Source organism: Podarcis cretensis (genome assembly GCF_951804945.1).
Source record: "Podarcis cretensis genome assembly, chromosome: 5".
NCBI classification, from domain to species: Eukaryota; Metazoa; Chordata; class Lepidosauria; order Squamata; family Lacertidae; genus Podarcis; species Podarcis cretensis.
Window position 1 is genome coordinate 26821125 of NC_137174.1, and position 19011 is coordinate 26840135.

Genomic DNA, 19011 nt, shown 5'->3' on the forward strand with positions numbered 1-19011 from the left:
ACAGGTCTACAAATTACGTTTTGGTTCTAATATCTAGCTTTGCCAGTAGATGGTGCTGCTTTCACCAAACCCAGTAATTATTCCGTCATAAAAGGGAAAAGATACACTGAATGGATGGTTTAATTTATCTCACCACTGAGTTAGATAACAAATAAGTCAATATACCCAGACCACTCCTATAGGTCAATCAAGATGGCATCACTTAGGATGCTGCTTCCATACCATACCACACCACATAGGGCTGATTCTTCAAACATTTGTCAGTTTCTCTGCCTTTCCTACACTCACAATTGCATGGAAGAAGCAATGTCTGACTCAGCATGTTCCTGCTTACTGCCACTGGCAGCAATTCAGGTGAACACAAATTTTCCAACTGAATACTTGTGAACATTTTCTAACCCTGGCATAAACAGAAATAGCAGCAAGAGGGGAAATAATGGATATTCAAACAAAAACTATAAGTTAGAGAAATTATGCAGTGGTACCTGCAGTAATAATTTTTAATAATAATAATAATAATAATAATAATAATAATAATAATAAAATTTTATTTATACCCCACCCTCCCCAGCCTGGGCTCAGGGCGGCTAACTACCAATAATAAAAACAAGTTGATTAAAATACAATTTAAAAGATTAAGATACAACATTAAAACAATTAGGGAGCAATCTCTTCATAGGAGGAGAAAGGAAAAGGAAAGGGAAAGGGGGGGGAGGGAATCAAACTGATTCTGAGCCAAAGGCCAGGTGGAACAACTCTGTCTTACAGGCCCTGCGGAAAGAGATCAGATCCCGCAGGGCCCTGGTCTCAAGAGAAGAGACAGAGCATTCCACCAGGCCGGGGCCAGTGTTGAGAAGGCCCTGGCTCTGGTTGAGGCTAATCTAACTTCCTTAGGGCCCGGGACCTCTAGGGTGTTGCTATATGTGGACCTTAAGGTCCTCCGTGGGGCATACCAGGAGAGGCGGTCCCGTAGGTACAAGGGTCCTAGGCCGTGAAGGGCTTTAAAAGTCAAAACCAGCACCTTAAATCTGACCCTGTACTCCACCGGGAGCCAATGCAGCTGGAAAAGCACTGGGTGAATATGCTCCCATGGCAAAGACCCTGTGAGGAGCCTCACTGCAGCATTCTGCACCCGCTGGAGTTTCTGGGACAGCTTCAAGGGCAGCCCCGTGTAGAGCGAATTACAGTAGTCAAGCCTGGAGGTGACCATCACATGGATCACTGTGGCCAGGTCGGGGCGGGAAAGGTAAGGGACCAACAGTTTGATGCGGCGTAGGTGGAAAAATGTCGCCTTGGCTGTTGCTGTAACTTGCGCCTCCATGGAAAGGGAGGCGTCAAGGATTACACCCAAACTCTTAACGGAAGGCAATTGCACTAATTGGGGCCTCGCAAGAGAAGGGAGTTGGTCCCTTATCCCCATACCATCCCGACCCAGGCAGAGGACCTCTGTCTTTGAAGGATTTAGTTTCAATCGGCTCCCACGAAACCATCCAGCCACAGCTTCCAAACATCTGGTCAGTGTGTCAGGGATTGAGTTGGTATGGCCATCCATCAGCAGATAGAGCTGAGTGTCATCAGCATATTAGTGACAACCCAGCCCAAAGCTCTGGATAATCTGGGCAAGGGGGTGCATAAAGATGTTAAAAAGCATCGGGGAGAGGATTGCGCCCTGTGGCACTCCACACACCAAGGGGTGGTGCGATGACAACTCCCTCCCTAGTGCCACCCTCTGTCCCCGACCAGAGATAAAGGAGCACAGCCATTTATGGGCTATGCCCTGTATCCCCACATCGGCGAGGTGGTGGTCCAAAAGATCATGATCGACCATGTCAGCAGTCCCGACCCTCCTCCAGAAACCTACCAAGCTGTTCAGCAACTGCTCTCTCAATTACCTTAGCCAGATATGGGAGATTTGAAACTGGGCAGTAATTGGATAGATCTAAAGGATCTAGTGAAGTTTTATTTAAGAGCGGATACACCATTGCTCCCCTGGGAATGTCCCTGTGTTAAGGGACAAATTGATAGTTTAAACCAGAGGGGTCCGCGCGATATCTGGGCACGCCCTAATCAGCCAAGACGGGCACGGATCGAGGAGGCAGGTGGTTAGCCTACCAGCTTGGAGGAGTCTATCCACATCTGCAGGGAGTATCTGATCGAAATGTTCTAACACTGGACCCGAAGACAGTCGAGGGCCTCCAGTTCTGTCACTGTATCTAAATTGGCAGGGAGGTCACGGCGGAGCAACAGGACTTTCTCTGCAAAAAAGTTTGCAAGTGCCTCACAGCTGTGGGTTGAATTTGTGCTTAAATTTGGTTGTCCTCCTAAGGACGTTATTGACCTAATTATTCTAAAAAGTTGTGCTGGGCAAGAGCCAGCGGATGCAATGGAAGCTGCGAAGTGAGATTTCTTAGCAGCTTTCATAGCCATCTCGTAGGCTTTCATAAGCGTCCTATAAGATGTTCTTGAAGCTCCGTCACGAGTCCATCGCCATACTCACTCTAGCTGTCTGAGATCCCGCTTCATTTTCCGGAGCTCCTCGGTAAACCAAGGGGCCCTGTTTCAACGGGGTCGCAGAGGGCGCTTGGGCGCAATCTCATCGATGGCCGCCAAGAACCGGTTATTTCAGTCCTTGACAAGGTCATCTAATGAGTCACCAGGAGGAGCAGGGTCCCTCAAAGCCAGACGGAATCTATCAGGATCCACCAGTCTTCGCGGGCGAGCCCAAATAGGCTTGCCACCCAAGCGGGGGGGGGGGAGCGGGAAATCAATCTTGGCTTTCGGAGCGTAGCGATCAGACCATGGCACTTCCACAGGGGGTAGCATGATCACATCTATGCCAGCACCAAAGATAAAATCCAGCGTGTGGCCTGCTTGATGAGTCGGGCCCATAACAAACTGGGAGAGCCCCAGTGTTGCCATAGAAGTCACTAGGTCCAGAGCCTGTGAGGAGGGGGTGGCATCGGCATGGATGTTGAAGTCTCCCAAAAGCAATAGGTTTGGGAACTCCAAGGCCCAACCTGCCGCCACCTCCAGCAGGTCTGACAGGGTGGCTGCTGGTGCGCTAGGTGGTCGGTACACCAGCCAGACAGCCAAGTTCTCCTTGGTGCCCCACACACCACCAACACATTCAATGCCAGAGATCGCTAGTGGTGGCAGAACCCTGAAAAAGCAATCCTCCCGGATCAACAACGCTGCTCCTCCCCCCGACCCACAGTCCGCGATTGATGGAGGACAGAGAAACCTGGAGGTGTTATCTCATGTAGGGAGATTACTTCGCCTTCCCGTACCCAGGTCTCTGTCATGCAAGCCAGGTCAATCCCCTGCGAGACAAAAAAAGTCACGCATGGTGGCGGTTTTATTGCCTATGGACCTGGCATTGCACAACACCAATGACGGAGGTGGGTAATCCCTGCTCGCCCTACCCTTGTCCCTTGGGACGGGGCATAGATTGGAGGGGGTTCGAGCATCACTGCATCTCAAAACCCTTCTCAGATAGTGATATTTAGCCCCACCGCCATTCTTCCCTAGCCCTTCAATAGTGGGAATCCCAGACCCCATACTAGCCTCCCCAATAGAGGGGTAAGATCTCCTCAATAACAAGTCATCTCTGGGACAGGACTCTTGGGTCAGAATGTTATGGGGAAGAGGTGAAGGTTTGATAGGGTAATTATCCCTAGAAGATAAAACCCAACCAACCGCACCGAGCAAAGAAAATGTTCAGTTCCTCTGCCAATGAGGCATCAGTCTTAACCATGTTCCTTGTATTGCTCTTGTAGTTGGTTAGGTGCTGCAGTCGTTGCCACACTTGTTTCATGATGTTATTGGCTAAATAATTTTCCACCTTAAGCTTATACTGTTGTTTTGCTGCCTTAATGCCTTTTTTTGAGATTTATTCTCGCCTCTCTGTATATGTCTATATTCCCTGTCTTAAAGGCAGAATCCTGGATTTTCTTACTTCAGCAGTCATCCATGGTTTACAGTTCCCATAGAGTCTAATGCATCTCTGCGATGTTACATTATCGATGCACACTTTAATATAGGAGAGTATAGCATCTGTGTATCTATGCAGATCTTGCTGTTCAAACACACTCCAATCAGTGCTCTCAAAACAATCCTGGAGCTGACTAAGAGCACCCTCTGGCCAAGTTCTAACTGTTTTTATAACTGACTGAATTCTTCTCCTGAGAGGGATGTATTTCGGACATAGAAAAACTGAAGAATGGTCGGATGAGCCTAAGTGGGGGAAGGGGATTGCCCTGTATGCCTGTTTCAAATTGGAATACGCGAGATCTAGAACACTCTGTCCTCTAGTGGGAAATTTCACAAACTGTTCAAACTTAGGAAAAACCGTCTTTAGGCAGGCTTGATTGAAGTCCCCTGCCACAACAAGGGCGCCCTCTGGGGGGATTTGCTGCTGCTCGGAGATGACGTCATATAGCTTAGAAAGTGCCGCATTGACATTAGCATCGGATGGAATATAAACAGCTATAATAATTATGACAGTTACTTCTCTAGGCAAATAAAATGGCCGACATGTAACTGCCATCAATTCTAGATCTGGGGAGCAATGCGTGTAAGCTACTTTGCTGTTAACGCACCAACCATTGTGTATGTAAATACAGACTCCCCCGCCCCTAGCTTTACCAGAATCACTGTTTCTATCAGAGCGATAAATTATTCGATTTATCAGCTCAACTGCCGCATCTGGTACTGCTGAATGTAGCCAAGTTTCAGTAATAATTACCACACAGTTCTCACAAAGAAGTTTGTTTGCTGCCATCAGTAACTGTAATTCGTCAATTTTGTGGGTGAGAGATCTGGTGTTGGTCAAGAAGACGCTTGGCAGTGCTGGTCTCGTGGGTCTTTTTCGAAGCCGGGTTAACAGACCAGCTCTGCAACCACGTTTTTGCTTTCGCTCTTTTCTCTTTCGCTTCTTTCGGCACTTCCCCCTCCCGTCGACGATCCATAGAGATCCTGGAGGTTTGGTATACAGTGGGACCTTTGAAACTCTCTAGTTATCTCTCTTTTTCTTGTGAGCCCAATGTTTACCAGTTTTGTGCGTGAGTAGGTGAGGTATTGGGGGCTCAGAGCCGCAGCGTATGAACGTGCCGCCATCTTGGAATGTTAAATGAGCATCATTAATTCACTTCTGTAACAAATAATTGGGATACTGAAATATATTTCTTAACTGCAAATAGGTTCTTTGATTGGATGGTTGTGTATCTTTCTGCTGGCAAGCATAACAACATATATAGTATTATATCCATGCCACATGGCACTGTGGTAATGCTATTTGTATAGTCACCGCCTAATTCACCTTGAATCATTCAAAAACAAACCCAACACATGTTTCTACTTGCTATTTGCCCAGGCCAAAACAGTAACAGTGCATAGATACCTTCATTCATGCCGTTCAGTATTTCAGTGAGGTTTTCATGCTTGCTGTCATACTGATGTTCCTTCCACGTTTCACCGTTTTCACTTCGAAGCACAATCAGTTCTCTTTCCTTTCCTCGCATCGATCCAAAATGAGGGATTTCCACTATGACAGGACTACACCAAATAAAAGAAGAAGAAGAAGCAATTCATATTGTACATGCATTTTTTCAGTTTACTAAGTGCTGCTTCCTTACTCAAGAGTTGTCTGTCACACAGCTACAAGTGCGCTCATGGGGGGGAAATGGTTAATAACTGGCAAAGCTGCAAAACCCTTTCCAATTCAAATTGCAAGGTTTTTTGTTTGTTTGTTTTTGTTTTCAATAATCCACTCCAATTACACACTTAGATAAGCACGCACAGGAGTGCTGACATACATCAATTTACACAGACAACAAAAACAAGTTACAAAAATGCATATAAGCAAATAAAAAGAAAGGGTTTCAGCAGGCAAGCTTAGATCCTGCACTTGGCTATGCATACATAATGCTATTTACTCAGGGCTGTGTGTACTCGGCGCTTAACACACATAAACATTTGGCTGTGTCAAAGTAACCCATGTTCCGTGTCTAGAAAAGCTGAATTCTTTCAACCAGCATTAATATGCAACCTAAGCCAATCTGGACAACTTATTTGAGTCTGTACAATTTATTCTGCTTCTGCTAGTCACAGGAAGAAGTAAGAAGCAATGCCAGGGCACTGATGCACAGGACCCTGATTGCTGGAAATCTTCTTTATCAACACTTTGTTTTGAGACTTCACCTGATGCTCTCCACCCAGTTGCAAACTTACTTTTAAAAATTGTTTCAAAAAAGTGAAACTCAGAGTTTGAATATTGCTTTTCTTGTGCTTTAACAACTCTGTGCATATGCAATGCTGTTTACTTAGGGCTGGGTGGGAGCTTTGACTTAAAATAAAGAAAATGGGGTGGGGAGAGAAGAGAACTGACAATTTGCACCAAGTTTTTCAAATATATTGTAAAGAAAAGCTCATTTTCCCAGCCAATATATATTGTGGAAATTCACCAGATTTGCAAGTTTTGCTCACTTTGCCTGATTTAAATATATTTAAATACGCTAAATAACTTTAAATATGTTTTAATCTTGGGAGGAGTAAGGAGGTACAGATGTAGAAGGATATAAAAAAGCACTGAAGTTCCATCCTCTTACCACTGGGCAATCTTAATTACCCATGCAATTTCAAGTCCATTTGCACAATCATAAAGACTAGACATTAAAAAACAGCAACCAGGGAGAGCACTGAAAGTCTCGGGAAGTTGAATTTGGCACCCAGTACTACAGTCTCTACTTTTCTGCCCTTGCACAGAATCACAGAATACACACAGCCCTTTAATAATTATCAACGGGCGATGCACCAGCATAGGCAAAGACCAACTTGATTCTAAGGTGTAGAAGAGACACAGTCAGATATAAAACAAAAAACAAGCAAACATAAGTTCCATTTTGCTGGCATGCCATATTTACATTGGCTTTAATGGAAAGTGTACATTTTGATCCAATGAAATCTTTCATACAAAGAATTAATGCAACTGAAAATATATACAGTCTAATTTTATAAAATAACGTGCAGCGCAATCCAATGCACGAGGAGTTCAGTGGGGAATAAGCCTGCAGAAGGCCGGGGTATGAGAACCTGTATTGTGACTCCTCTTTTCCTCCAGCACCATTTGTGTGAGCATGTGTTTCTTTTCAAGCACTACATATACTAAAGCCCCTGGTAAATACTGATCGTATGGGGACAAAACTGTAGCAGTTTTAGTCACTTATGGGGGCACCTGCATGTCAGAATGGATTGATGTGATCTTCCTCATATGCCAAAGAAAACTTGCTGGTATTAGTCTATGAATGTAGAAAAGATTGGCTCAACAACTTAACCTGGAGGATTTGAGGAAATATTTTGGTCCTTCTTACTTACAATCAGTCCAGGGGCTGGGGCTGCCTGTCCACTTCCTTCTCCCTGGCCTAGGTTTGCACTTGTAGAACTTAGCAGGGAGGAGGATGGTTACAAAAGTAGAATTAGTTTGCTCCATCTGTCACTGGCTCTGGCCTATGTCGGTCTCCCTGTCTTCCACACTTTCACAATGGGCACCAATTCAAACAGCTAACTAATCGGTCGTCTAGCTCTTGGCTGATGAATTCAGCAGAACAGGCCTGCACAACCTCTGACCTTTTAAAACCAAACACACGTATTTGTGATGAAGGGCTTGCAATCCCTCCTACCCGCCTCCATGTTAACAACAGAAAGAGAGATTTATTCAGCCTCTGATGGTCAGCCATACATATCTAGTGAGCTGTGCTCAGCTTGGTGGGTAAAAAGTTGTGTAGGCCTCTGACAGAACCATGATCTTATGTAGCTGTATTTATCTTGGGTTGCTGGTCGGATCCATTTGCACCCCTGTTTAAATAATACACCTAGTGTTACCTGACTGTGTGCCTTCAACCAAAGATTACAAGAGCATAATTAAGTGGCCAGTGTAATAAACGAACAGGTTGTTTTCCGTGCCTTTTTTTCTTTTTTTAATAAAATGGAAATCTTTGCTCATGGGCAAGGAAAGCCTTTGAAGTATTCCATCAGAGAAACACGAGCAGTTATGGATTATGCAGCCTTAAGACATTTAAACAGACAGTATCATTAATTTCCCACAGAGGTTGTACTTAGCTCTGCTCATATGTATATATATATATATATAGAGAGAGAGAGAGAGAACACCTCACCATTCTGCATAAACATCAAAGAGTAGCAGCAGTACTAGCTGAGACTTTCTTCAGCTGTTACACTTTATTCTTTTACAAGGGAGAATCAGAAACGGTAATAGCAGTATTTTTTTTAAGGCAATTTAGGGTATGACCCAGCTAATTACTTTTACATCTCATTGATTTCAATGGGTGCATTAAGCCATTGTTTAAATCACCCCAATGGGATGAAAAAGTGCTCCGTTTCTGACAGATTGTGGATTTATTTTTGTGAAGCGCCAAATATTCTAGTGTTGCATTTGGTTATTGGTTCTATCATCTCAACAAGAGATGGATGATAGCAGTTCCACTTGTTTACCTAATGTTTGTGCAGGCCTTGCAAAACAGAAAATGTTTAAGCCCATTGAAAACTATCCTATGAATACAATCTTTGCAGGCGAATATGTCAGATACTGTCTCTCTTTATAAGACGCACACAGTTTTGTGCATGAACATAAACAATACTCACAGAGAAGGTATTAGACAGGTATTGAACACAGGACTTGGAACAACATGCTACGTTAGAACCTCACAACCTCTGAAGACAGGCAGTCAAAATAGTCAAATCTTCCCGAGATTTTAAATATGAATATCACAGTTTTCTAATAATTGTAAATAGATATATACAAAATTCATACTTTGTTTTCAAACCTGAAATATAATTCAGTTTTAGAAGGGTTAACATTTTCACCAATCTTATTCAACCAGATCATTTACTGAATTTTATTGAACAAGACAGAACTTTGGTCACAGGGGTGGCCAAACTGTCACTCCTGGGCATTTCAAGATGCATACAGAGAGTTAGTGGCATTCTCAGTGCATTGGCACACTCTGAGTACATCATGACTCAAGCAATCAGTCACCCACCTATACATTTGATGGGGAATTAGATCAAATTCTAAGTTCTTAGTGTTTAGGCAGACTTTTCATGCTTCTTAAGTGAGTCTCGCAAGTGATGAGCTACAGTTGTCTGAAAACAAAGAGCTAAACTAGAAGTGATGTTTATTATGCAACTGGGAGTTTGCTCCCATTGCAAATAGCAGCTGTGCAGGAGTAACAATCCTGTTGAGACCACAATGGGGGCAAAGAGGTAAAAATATTTTCCCCCACTGTGCTGATGATCTGGATCTACCTCCCGCCCATCAGGGTGCTTAAGTATTTATTTTTATATAAAAACAACAATCACCAGCAACTGCTATTTGCATGATTATGATTGTGTCTAGTTTGGCCCAGAGTTAAAGGTAAAGAATGAGTATCTATTGTGAGTACTCAAGCACATGAAGATTTTGGTATATATTAATTATACTTATATCTTGCAACCCCCTGGAAACTTTCCCCAGCTTCAATAATGCTATGGCCTCAGATGTTCTCAGGCCATTCATAGGGCCCTTGGGTATGTGCTGAACACAGAATTCAGAATAACATTCTACATTAAACATCACAGACTTCAGATACAGGTAGAATTTCTAGGAATCTGTTTTTTGAACTTCCTTTTGAGTCAGTAGCAGATGGCAAGGGAGATGGACTTCCCACTCTCAAGAAAACATAACTTTATCTGCTATGGAAGCTCAGGATATTAGGGGTGGTTCTGTGGCACATTGTAAGATCCCCTCTTATATGCTGTAAGTGATATGTTAAGACCTTGTTACTGCCTCACATGAGCTGAGTTTACACATTGGAACATTCCCACTTGGTTGCACAATGTTGGGGAAGGTCGGTAATAGAGGAAATCGTATTTTTAGGAATGCCTGGCCATCATTACTGATCTTCTTATTGTGATAAAATCCCAGGGTCCTGCAGGAGACAGTTTGAACACCACTGTCTTAAGCTTATATTTAACCACCCCTGTCTTACAAATACTTCCTTGTTGGTCCAAATTTGGCAAAGCTGTTTATTTGTGCCATAAGCTGGCTCCAAAACCATGCAAATACCTTCTCTACCAACAGAACTAAAACAGGACCATGTGTGTGGTGTCACTGTAGTGCTTTTTAAAAGGTGTACTCAATGCAGCTGAAACAGTCAAAATTGGTTAAAACATAGGAAAAAAGCACAAAGTTATGAAAGCAGAAATGCTTGCCGTGAATTCCACATGCCTAGAAGCACAAGATCAATTACAGGAGCAGTGCTAGAATAAAATCAAGCCACTATGATTTTTTCTTTCAGTGACGGTTAATCAGCTGAAAGCTTTTGTTGTTGTTGTGAACCAAAAAATAAAAAATTAAATAATGGGAATGACCAAAACACAAAACAAAAAAAGCAAGTCAGAACAAAAAGGAATTAAATAAAAAGAAAAGAAAAGAACTGTAGACATTTGATATCTTTTCTTAGAAACATCCTACCCAATAAATTTTGTTCCTTGAGGCCCAAGCTGCAGGATTCGGCTAACCATGCTCTCACCCTCATTTAGAGGGGGAGGAGTGGTAGGAAGGTGCAGTTTACTGAATAACATCCATGCAGCAGGAAGAAAAACAAGAGGGGAAATTAGGAACAAACTGTCATTCCCGACAGAACTTTCTACTGGGGACCATGTATGGTAATGAACAAAATTTATCATCATATATAAATTTATGTACTCCCATATCATAGTGGATTGTTTCCCCTAATGTTAGCTTTGGAAAAGAAAAAGTCTGCTGTTGGCATTTGTGTTAGTATACGGCTCAGAGTAGCTGCTACAAAATTCACATTCAGCTGCACATTCTTCTCTTGGTAAATGTTTGCCGCTCTTGAGGATGAGCGGATAGTTTGTACAGAGTACTCCTTTAGAAATCAATGGCATTCCATAATCACTGGGTGCTGGGCATATAATTCAGCAGTGCTCCCAACATCCTGCCTTTGTATATCTGCATGAATCAAGAATAAGAGAGAAGGTTTTGGGTCCCCCCCCTCATCCCTTAAACATAATATATTACCATAGGAAAAATTATTCATGATACCATAGAGAATTTGGCCTAAGATAAAATTACAGTCCTGTGCTTACCTAGCAAAAGGAGTGGAAGCCTACCTCCAATCCTCAAGTTATTTCAATTTTAAAAGACCCAACAACTTAGATCCATATGGTAAAGCAAAGCAAAACTATAGATGCAAAATGGCAGCCAATAATACGATTCACAGAACAACTCACCCTAAAAATTGTGCTCCAGAAGGCCCCATTTCTACCAGTCTACTAGCCAATCCTTCTCCTTCAACCATTGGTGGAGGGCTGGCCAGTTTGTGCCTCTTTACCAAGCGGCAGGTGATGCGAGTGGGCGCTGTGCATTTACGCGGTGGAATAATAATCCTCATGCCATGATGACGGCTGCCCCTCATTGAACCCCCGCGTGCATCAACCATAAAACTAACCAGAAAGCTGCAGGAGAAAAAACACAGAAAGAGTCATCAGGTAGTTTAAAAAAGAAGTATGAGCACAAATGTTGACTAAGATGAAACCAATGAGAAAGAAGATCACATAAAATAAAAAAACAACACAACAACATTCCTATACATGTCAACTGATAAATACCCTTGTACCTTGTGCTAAGGAAGTGGACATCAGCAGAATCCTCAGAATATCTACTCAGAAGTAAGGCACACTTTGTTCAATGGGATTTATTCTCAAGTAAATGTAGTATATCCACTAACCTGGGAGTAAGTCTCATTGAACTTGATGGCTTAATTTTGAATAGACGCAACATAGGCTTGTGCGAATATTCACCTTCCTAGCAGAAGGTATGACAGTAATTCTTAGAATGACCATATGCATGAAGTTCTACTATTTTACTAGCAAGACAAACATTTAGTCAAAACTTCTTTGTTGAATACAGTGTCAAAGTCCAAACTACTAGGGTTAACTGTGTCTTCATCTACTATTATGAAAATATTAGTGTATTATTCATGCACTAATTGGCTACATGACACCATTAGACAGCCTGCTGCAAACATCCTGTGTTTCTTTCAAAGAACAAGTCAGACATGCACAACAGAACTGCTCAGTATTATGATAGCTACTTATTTTGTTTTTGCAAACCCATTGTTCTACTACTGAGATTTTCCAGGTCTTTAAAGCACAGAATTAAACACGAAGGGGCAGATTCACATAGTGGCTTTGGTAAAAAAAATCTAATTTTCTTTAGCAGCTGGATATCAGCAACAGGATGACACACTCCCTCTTCACCTCTCCCTTTCTCAGTGTTTACATTCTCTTTTAACAGAACCGCAGTTAGATTGCATGCAAAATAGGGAACCATGCTTTATTTTCACTTTATTAATCAGAATCTTAAACCATCTTCAAGCAGGTGTTTAAGATCCTGCTTAGTAAATTGGCATTAAAGATGCAATCTTTTACAGACACTGAATTTGATGGGACTTGAATAGATGTGTATAAGATTGCCCTGTAAATCACAGTTCCATGCTTGGGATATAATGACCTAACAATGGTTCAATTAAATAAGGATGTAAACTATTCATGGTGATTTCATCATAGTGACATGAAAATGCTACTGATGTCACTACACATTTTAGGGAATGAGCTGGATCCAGATTAAGTTAGGTGAACTTAATTCCCATTAAAATCAATGGGGCTTAAGTAGTGATTTCAGCAGGAGCTACATTCAACTAATTGAGTCTGATGCCAAGCCACTGTCTTTTTATTGGGCTCATGCCACAAAATGCTGACAAGTCATGGAGATGCACAGTGCATGGATAAGACCATCCTTCCTGGTTTTTTTCAAACAACAGGAGATATGCAAGCCCAACAATGGGGGATATGAGGTGCTACTAAACCTAGATTTTTCTGCCAATTTTACCATCATCTGTCCTATATGTGGGAGACATATGAAATGTCAGATATTCTGCTGTCCTGTCCTACAGGTCCAAATACAGACAGGCACAACAAATGTAATTAATTTCCAGTGCCCTGTCCGGGGCTAGGTGTGACAGTGGGACATGTGTCCTACTTGTTTCAGTAGACAGCTCTGCAGGAGTCACTGATACAATTCACTCTTTAGACCAGTGTTTTTCAAACTTAATGCCTTCTGGGAATTCTTTTTCCATTGATGTGTCTGCTGAGGAAGCCCTCAGTCATCTGCCATGAATTCCAGAGGGTTCTGGGGTATATTCAATTCAGCACACACCTAATTAATCTGTTTTCAGTTCATTGCTAACCTGTTTTTAGTTTATTCCTAATTTCATTTTATTTTTGGATGTTTTAAAAAGTTGTTTTGAACTATTATTTTAACTGATAATTTATTGCTTTGTTCCCTTCATAAACCGCTTTGAGGTTGTTGTTTTTACAATCAAGCAGTGTGTGTGTGTGTGTGTGTGTGTGTGTGTGTGTGTGAAATAAATAAGTAATATATAATTCGCTCAGGGCATGGGCAAGGCCCATTGGGCATCACCCACTATGAGCAGTGCATCCTCAAACGGAATTTCTGACAACATCTAGGAACCCAAGGTTGAAGAACACTGCTCTACTCGGACCAACAAAATCCAGGATGGCACTATTCTAACATGAGCAGATTTGATTCAGCAATATTGCTGCCCTGCCACCTGCAGATTCTACAGTTTGCCCACCCTGTAAATACAACTAATGTGCCATGGTACTCTCCTGCAGTACATCAGTGGCAAATTCAACCAGTGTTTCTTGTCCTTTAAAAATGCTGCTTCTAAATATTTTGTCCAAACTCACCTGTCGATAAAACTCTACTCTTCCCCCCACACTAGTTTACACATTACTATCCATTATGTTTTTGAGCACATCATGCACAGTCTGTAAGAACACAATTAGTAGTTGATGATCATCTAAATTATTGCCAGGTAAATGACGTGAGCTACAGGACAACCGCTAAAAACTACACAAACAAACAAACAAAGAAGTGGGATGTCTACAATAAAAGGTAGAAAGGGCTGGGAAATCAGATGCACTAAAAACCATCTAGGCACATTTCAACTGTGGAGAAAATAAATAAATAAATAAACATATATAGAAGCAAAACAAGGAGTCACAGACAGTGTCATCACCTTGAATCATACTGGGGGAGTGGAGAGGAATAGCTGCAAAATAATTTAGAAAGCAAATTGGAAAAAAATTAATGTGAGATAATTAGAAGCCAGCAACAGAAAATGTCGATCATAAGCAAAGGCAAAATAATAACAAAAGCAAAGCTTTTCAGTTTGATCAGAGCAGGGAAAACGTGCGTGTTCTGTAATATAAAATATGCATTTAATTGCATTTTAAATATTTGCCAAAGAGGGCCAACACCACTTAGTATGTATAAAAGCAAGTATTATAATTAGTAATTGTGCCGGCAAAGGTAATGCACACCTTTTAAGAAAACAGGATGGTGGACGCAGCACCATTAGGATGCACGACTGAGTAACAATATGTAGGCTGCAATGGGGATAACTTGCCACCACTTGATTGGCTACAGCAAACAGAGTCTGGTGTGACAGTGAGCAGAATCCTTTCATTGAGCATCCTCATTGCTGGCCAGTGTCACCTTCCCAGCCTGATTAGCAGGAACACCTTGACGGGAGTTGCATAACTAGCAGGCCCACCATGGTATAAATGGATAATGTGGCTCCGTCAACCAACCTGAAGCGTAGCAGCCATAACAGTCCCGCCTCCCCTCTTCACAATTTGGGGCTAAGCTCTTCTGGTGACACCTCAACACACCTTAAGGGGATCACACACTGGGACAGCAACATATCCACCTCTGCTAATGCTTGCTTGGGTCGGGCTCAATTCCTCATGCAGCTGCAATTGTTAGTTGTGACAAATGTCAAAAGAATGGAGCACAAGGAAAGTTGCTGGGGGGAAGGCAAAAACCCTGCAATGTAATGCAGAGCTGAACTGGGGTGCCTAGGTAAAATCCCTTCCCAGCCACACAGCAAACGGATGCCCAGATTTGAGGGAGGGCAGGGTGGAAAGTCAGTGATAGTATTGTTGAAGCCATAAGCCAAGCCTCCAATTTATGCCCTGGGAGCAGACCAGAGAGAGAAAGTTCGCTTTCTGGCCCAGTCCCTGGCCCCTCCCCCTGGGAGCAAGTTGGTGCTGCTGATTGGCTCCTGCAGCAGAGCACTGCACTCATGCTGCTTCCAACATACTATCAGTGCTGGCTCCATGCCCGAAAGAACAGACTCGGTCTCTCTCCGCCTACCACAAACTGGGGATGTAGACAAGCAGGGACCTGGGACTTATGTTAGCAGGCATGGGGGAAAGCCACTGTTGTGCCAGAATACGGCAGCTGGTTTTCAGTTAATCAATAAAGCTGGTCTTGATCATGTGTCAGAAGCTCAACATCACATTTCCCAAATATTGTGGATATTAGAATGTAATGTAATAAAGGAGCAATTGTGTATTGATAATTTTAGACCTAACCTTTCTAATTCTTCTGTCATTACTAGAGCAGTTAGGTCTACTTTTTAAAAATAGTAAAAAATAATAATTTCAAGAGTACATATTACATGCCGGAAAGCTGAATGTTTCAAGGCATTTGCCTTTTAGTACGAACACTTGTGTGTTGCTACTTTACTTTTCTGTAGGTTGTGAATATCTGGGGCAGAGGGGGAATTAAGCAAAATGGCCCAAGCAGAGTGCCCATGACACATTTTTGTGAACTGGGTAAATTCAGCATGCAACAAGGAAATGGAATGGCATCTCCTAGTGGAAAGCTCACATGGGGATCTTGTAACCAACTGCTATCTCCCAGCCTACCCTCTCCTGTATGGCTGTTGGGAGGATAGAAGGGTAGGTTTTTTCTTAGCTCCTTAAAAGAAGACCAAGATAATAATGTAAATCATAATAATGATGATGTGAATTGGTAATGATGTAAATTTGTTATTTTTATGCTTAGATTACAGCACACAATTGACCTGCGGAGTAAAGATTGGTCATATCAGATCTACATACTCAGAACTCAAGGGGGTCAAACAACCTCTAAATATTCTGCCAAGTATGCAGAGGCAAGGGAAATATTCTTTGTTCCCACCACGAAGGGAGGAGCCAAGTTGCTGCATGCCTGGGTAAAAGATGTAGTCATATATCAGTTGATTCAAGATATGTTCACCTGCACTCTGCATAAATATCCTCATTGAGTAAATCCAATGGGTTGGATTCAAATTCAGTCATGCTGAGAGTAGACCCACTGAAATCAGTAGGACATGTTAGAACAATTAGGGCCCTTCCATTAGGCAGAATGAGGCAAGTGCCTCAAGTGGAGGGTCACAAATTGGTGCCCCCCCCCAGAGGCCGGTCTCACTGCCTCCTGCCCACCTGGGAAGCTCTCCACATCATCCCCTGCTGCCTTGTTCTAGGAAGGACCATACACAGTGGTACCTTGGTTCTCAAACGCCTTGGTACCCAAACGCCGAAAACCTGGAAGTAAGTGTTCCGGTTTTCAAATGTTTTTTGGAAGTCAAACATCCAATGTGGCTGTCGCCTATTGTTTCCAGTTTCGCCTGCACCAATGAGAAGCTGCGCCTTGGTTTTCAAACATTTTAGAAGTCAAACTGACTTCCGGAATGGATTAAGTTTGGTGCTTTTGTTTTTGCTATTTATTTGCATTTTTGATTTTGAGGCTTTTTCAGTTAATTTGTTTTTGTGACTGTGTGGAACCCAGTTCAGCTATTGATTGATTGACTGTGTGCCTGTGGAAATGGATAAAAGCCCCCCATCCTAACAGTGACTATCAGTGCAGGTAAGGGGGGGAAAATATTTTAATTTTTATCATCTACAATACTGCCTTATTTATTTTATAGTACAGTACATTGATTATTGCTTTCATTTTATGGATCATTGGTCTCATTAGATAGCAAAATTCATGTTAAATTGCTGTTTTAGGGGTTGTTTTTAAAAGCCTGGAACGGATTAATCTGTTTTGCATTACTTTCTATGGCAAAGCATGCCTTGGTTTTAGAATGCTTTGGTTGTGGAACAGACTTCCGGAACAGATAAAGTTTGAGAACCCAGGTACCACTGTATGTGTGTGTGTTTCCTGGCATTCTGGGTAGGGTGATTGTGAAAGGGCCTGCAATGGCAGCCAAATTTGCTATAGTGGCCTGTGATGTGTCTAGGTAACACAGTAGCTTCAATTTGCAGCAAGGAGATGGGTAATTAAGACCTGTTAACAGTTTATCAAAGTTAGAAATTATGACATTATATATAAAGTCTTCCATTGTGAAGAAACAGCAATACCCCTTTCATGAATTTGCTTATTGCCACATCTCCCCCAATTCCCAATTCCTGTAATTTCCCAGAATCTACATTTTTGAGAATCTGGTGGTGTTTTAACGAATCTGCATGTTTCCTAGTTAACCCTTAAAGCTTCAAGTAGAAGGAGTCAACACCTCTTTGAAGCATCTCCCTCACTTGCAAGGGGAACATGAGCTGCAGTCATTCAAATGCAATTGCATGCGATCTATTTTAATAGGCTACAGGGTGTGTCAGCTAAGAATTTGAATGTCACTCACAATACTGTGATCGTATTTTGAATGTATTTTGTGTTGGGGACCCTCTCCACTTCCACAAACTTAAATAAAACAGAAGTGTGTTGAGGTTTCGTAGACCAATATATTTTATGCTATTGGAATACACTGATTTAAAGTTTGTCATCTGGGGTAAAATGAAATGCTGATAATAAAAACAAAGGAAAGTTCACGAAGAAGTATGTACAATTGCTCACTTTGAGTGGTTTTTTCCCCTTCCAGCTATAGTATTATAAAACACAAATATGCTGTATTTGTATTTTTATCATTTTTTAAAAGGAAATATCCTTTGTGGGCATTTCAGAACTGATCCTTACATTATTTACATCCTACCACTGACTGGGACGCAGGTGGCGCTGTGGGTTAAAGCCTCAGCGCCTAGGGCTTGCCGATCGAAAGGTCGGCGGTTCGAATCCCTGCGGCGGGGTGCGCTCCCGCTGCTCGGTCCCAGCACCTGCCAACCTAGCAGTTTGAAAGCACCTCCGGGTGCAAGTAGATAAATAGGGACCGCTTACCAGCGGGAAGGTAAACGGCGTTTCCGTGTGCGGCTCTGGCTCTGGCTCTGGCTCTGGCCAGAGCAGCGATGTCACGCTGGCCACGTCACCCGGAAGTGTCTCCGGACAGCGCTGGCCCCTGGCCTCTTAAGTGAAATGGGCGCACAACCCCAGAGTCTGTCAAGACTGGCCCGTATGGGCAGGGGTACCTTTACCTTTACCTTTTTACCACTGATGGGCTCCATGAGTTCATACTGTTCGCTTATTCTTATTTGTGCACTATAGAAATGAATTCTAGAGAAAAACAAATGCTAATATAGTACAGAACTTAAGACTTAAACATTGCTGTGTAAGCCGCTAAAACAATGACTTGTGCCTCTCTGCTCTCTGTTTTTTGGTTTTTGTTCTACGTTCATTTTTATGTAATGTTTGTTGTTTATTATTATAACAACTACATTCTTCAATGTTTCTGACTGGAAGGGGAAATGAGACACACTGCAGTTATAATAACTAAATCTAAACATTTACAAATAACCTTTTTAAAAGACAGAGAGAGGTTTATTAACATTTGTTAAATTTATTCATGGTTTTGATGTAATGAACTTTGCAACTCTCTGGGCGATTCAAAAGAAGTTAATTCTGAATTTAAAAGGCTTGACTGAAATCTAGATAATTCGAACATTAACTGGGCACAGTATTTCTCTGGATTGCACCCACTGTCATTCATTACAAGCATTTATTTGCCCTGGTATTAAATGCACCTTGCTTTTCATATGTAAATGTGCCACACATATGGTTTGACCAACTGAAAACAGATTAGATGGAATCTGACAAAATAGTAAGGGCTAAGTTCTACTCTGTTTTCTTAA

The 19011-nt window shown here is 42.2% G+C and overlaps 2 protein-coding genes across 46 annotated transcripts in view; one reads left to right on the forward strand and one right to left on the reverse strand.

The window, feature by feature from the left end:
* LOC307215936 (uncharacterized protein) overlaps positions 1–19011 on the forward strand; it is a 125234-nt gene that overhangs the window by 51988 nt on the left and 54235 nt on the right. For 20 of the 22 annotated variants that reach the window (XR_013838717.1, XR_013838723.1, XR_013838724.1 and 17 more), the window contains 2 exons: positions 15708–15912; positions 16019–17726. The exons of the other annotated variants lie outside the window; for them this stretch is intronic. The gene's annotated coding sequence lies outside the window, so the exon portion shown is untranslated. Of the gene's footprint in view, positions 1–15707; positions 15913–16018; positions 17727–19011 lie in introns of those variants that run through there. 22 annotated transcript variants of the gene reach the window in all.
* Positions 1–19011, reverse strand: part of ANK3 (ankyrin 3) — a 388986-nt gene that overhangs the window by 38493 nt on the left and 331482 nt on the right. For 17 of the 24 annotated variants that reach the window (XM_079975546.1, XM_079975564.1, XM_079975542.1 and 14 more), the window contains 3 exons: positions 14184–14216; positions 11311–11535; positions 5399–5553 (listed from right to left, as the gene is read on the reverse strand). In XM_079975546.1, coding sequence (XP_079831672.1) covers positions 5399–5553; positions 11311–11535; positions 14184–14216 — 413 coding nt within the window. The remainder of the gene's footprint in view (positions 1–5398; positions 5554–11310; positions 11536–14183; positions 14217–19011) is intronic. The other 7 variants (XM_079975557.1, XM_079975547.1, XM_079975558.1 and 4 more) reach the window with 1 other exon arrangement.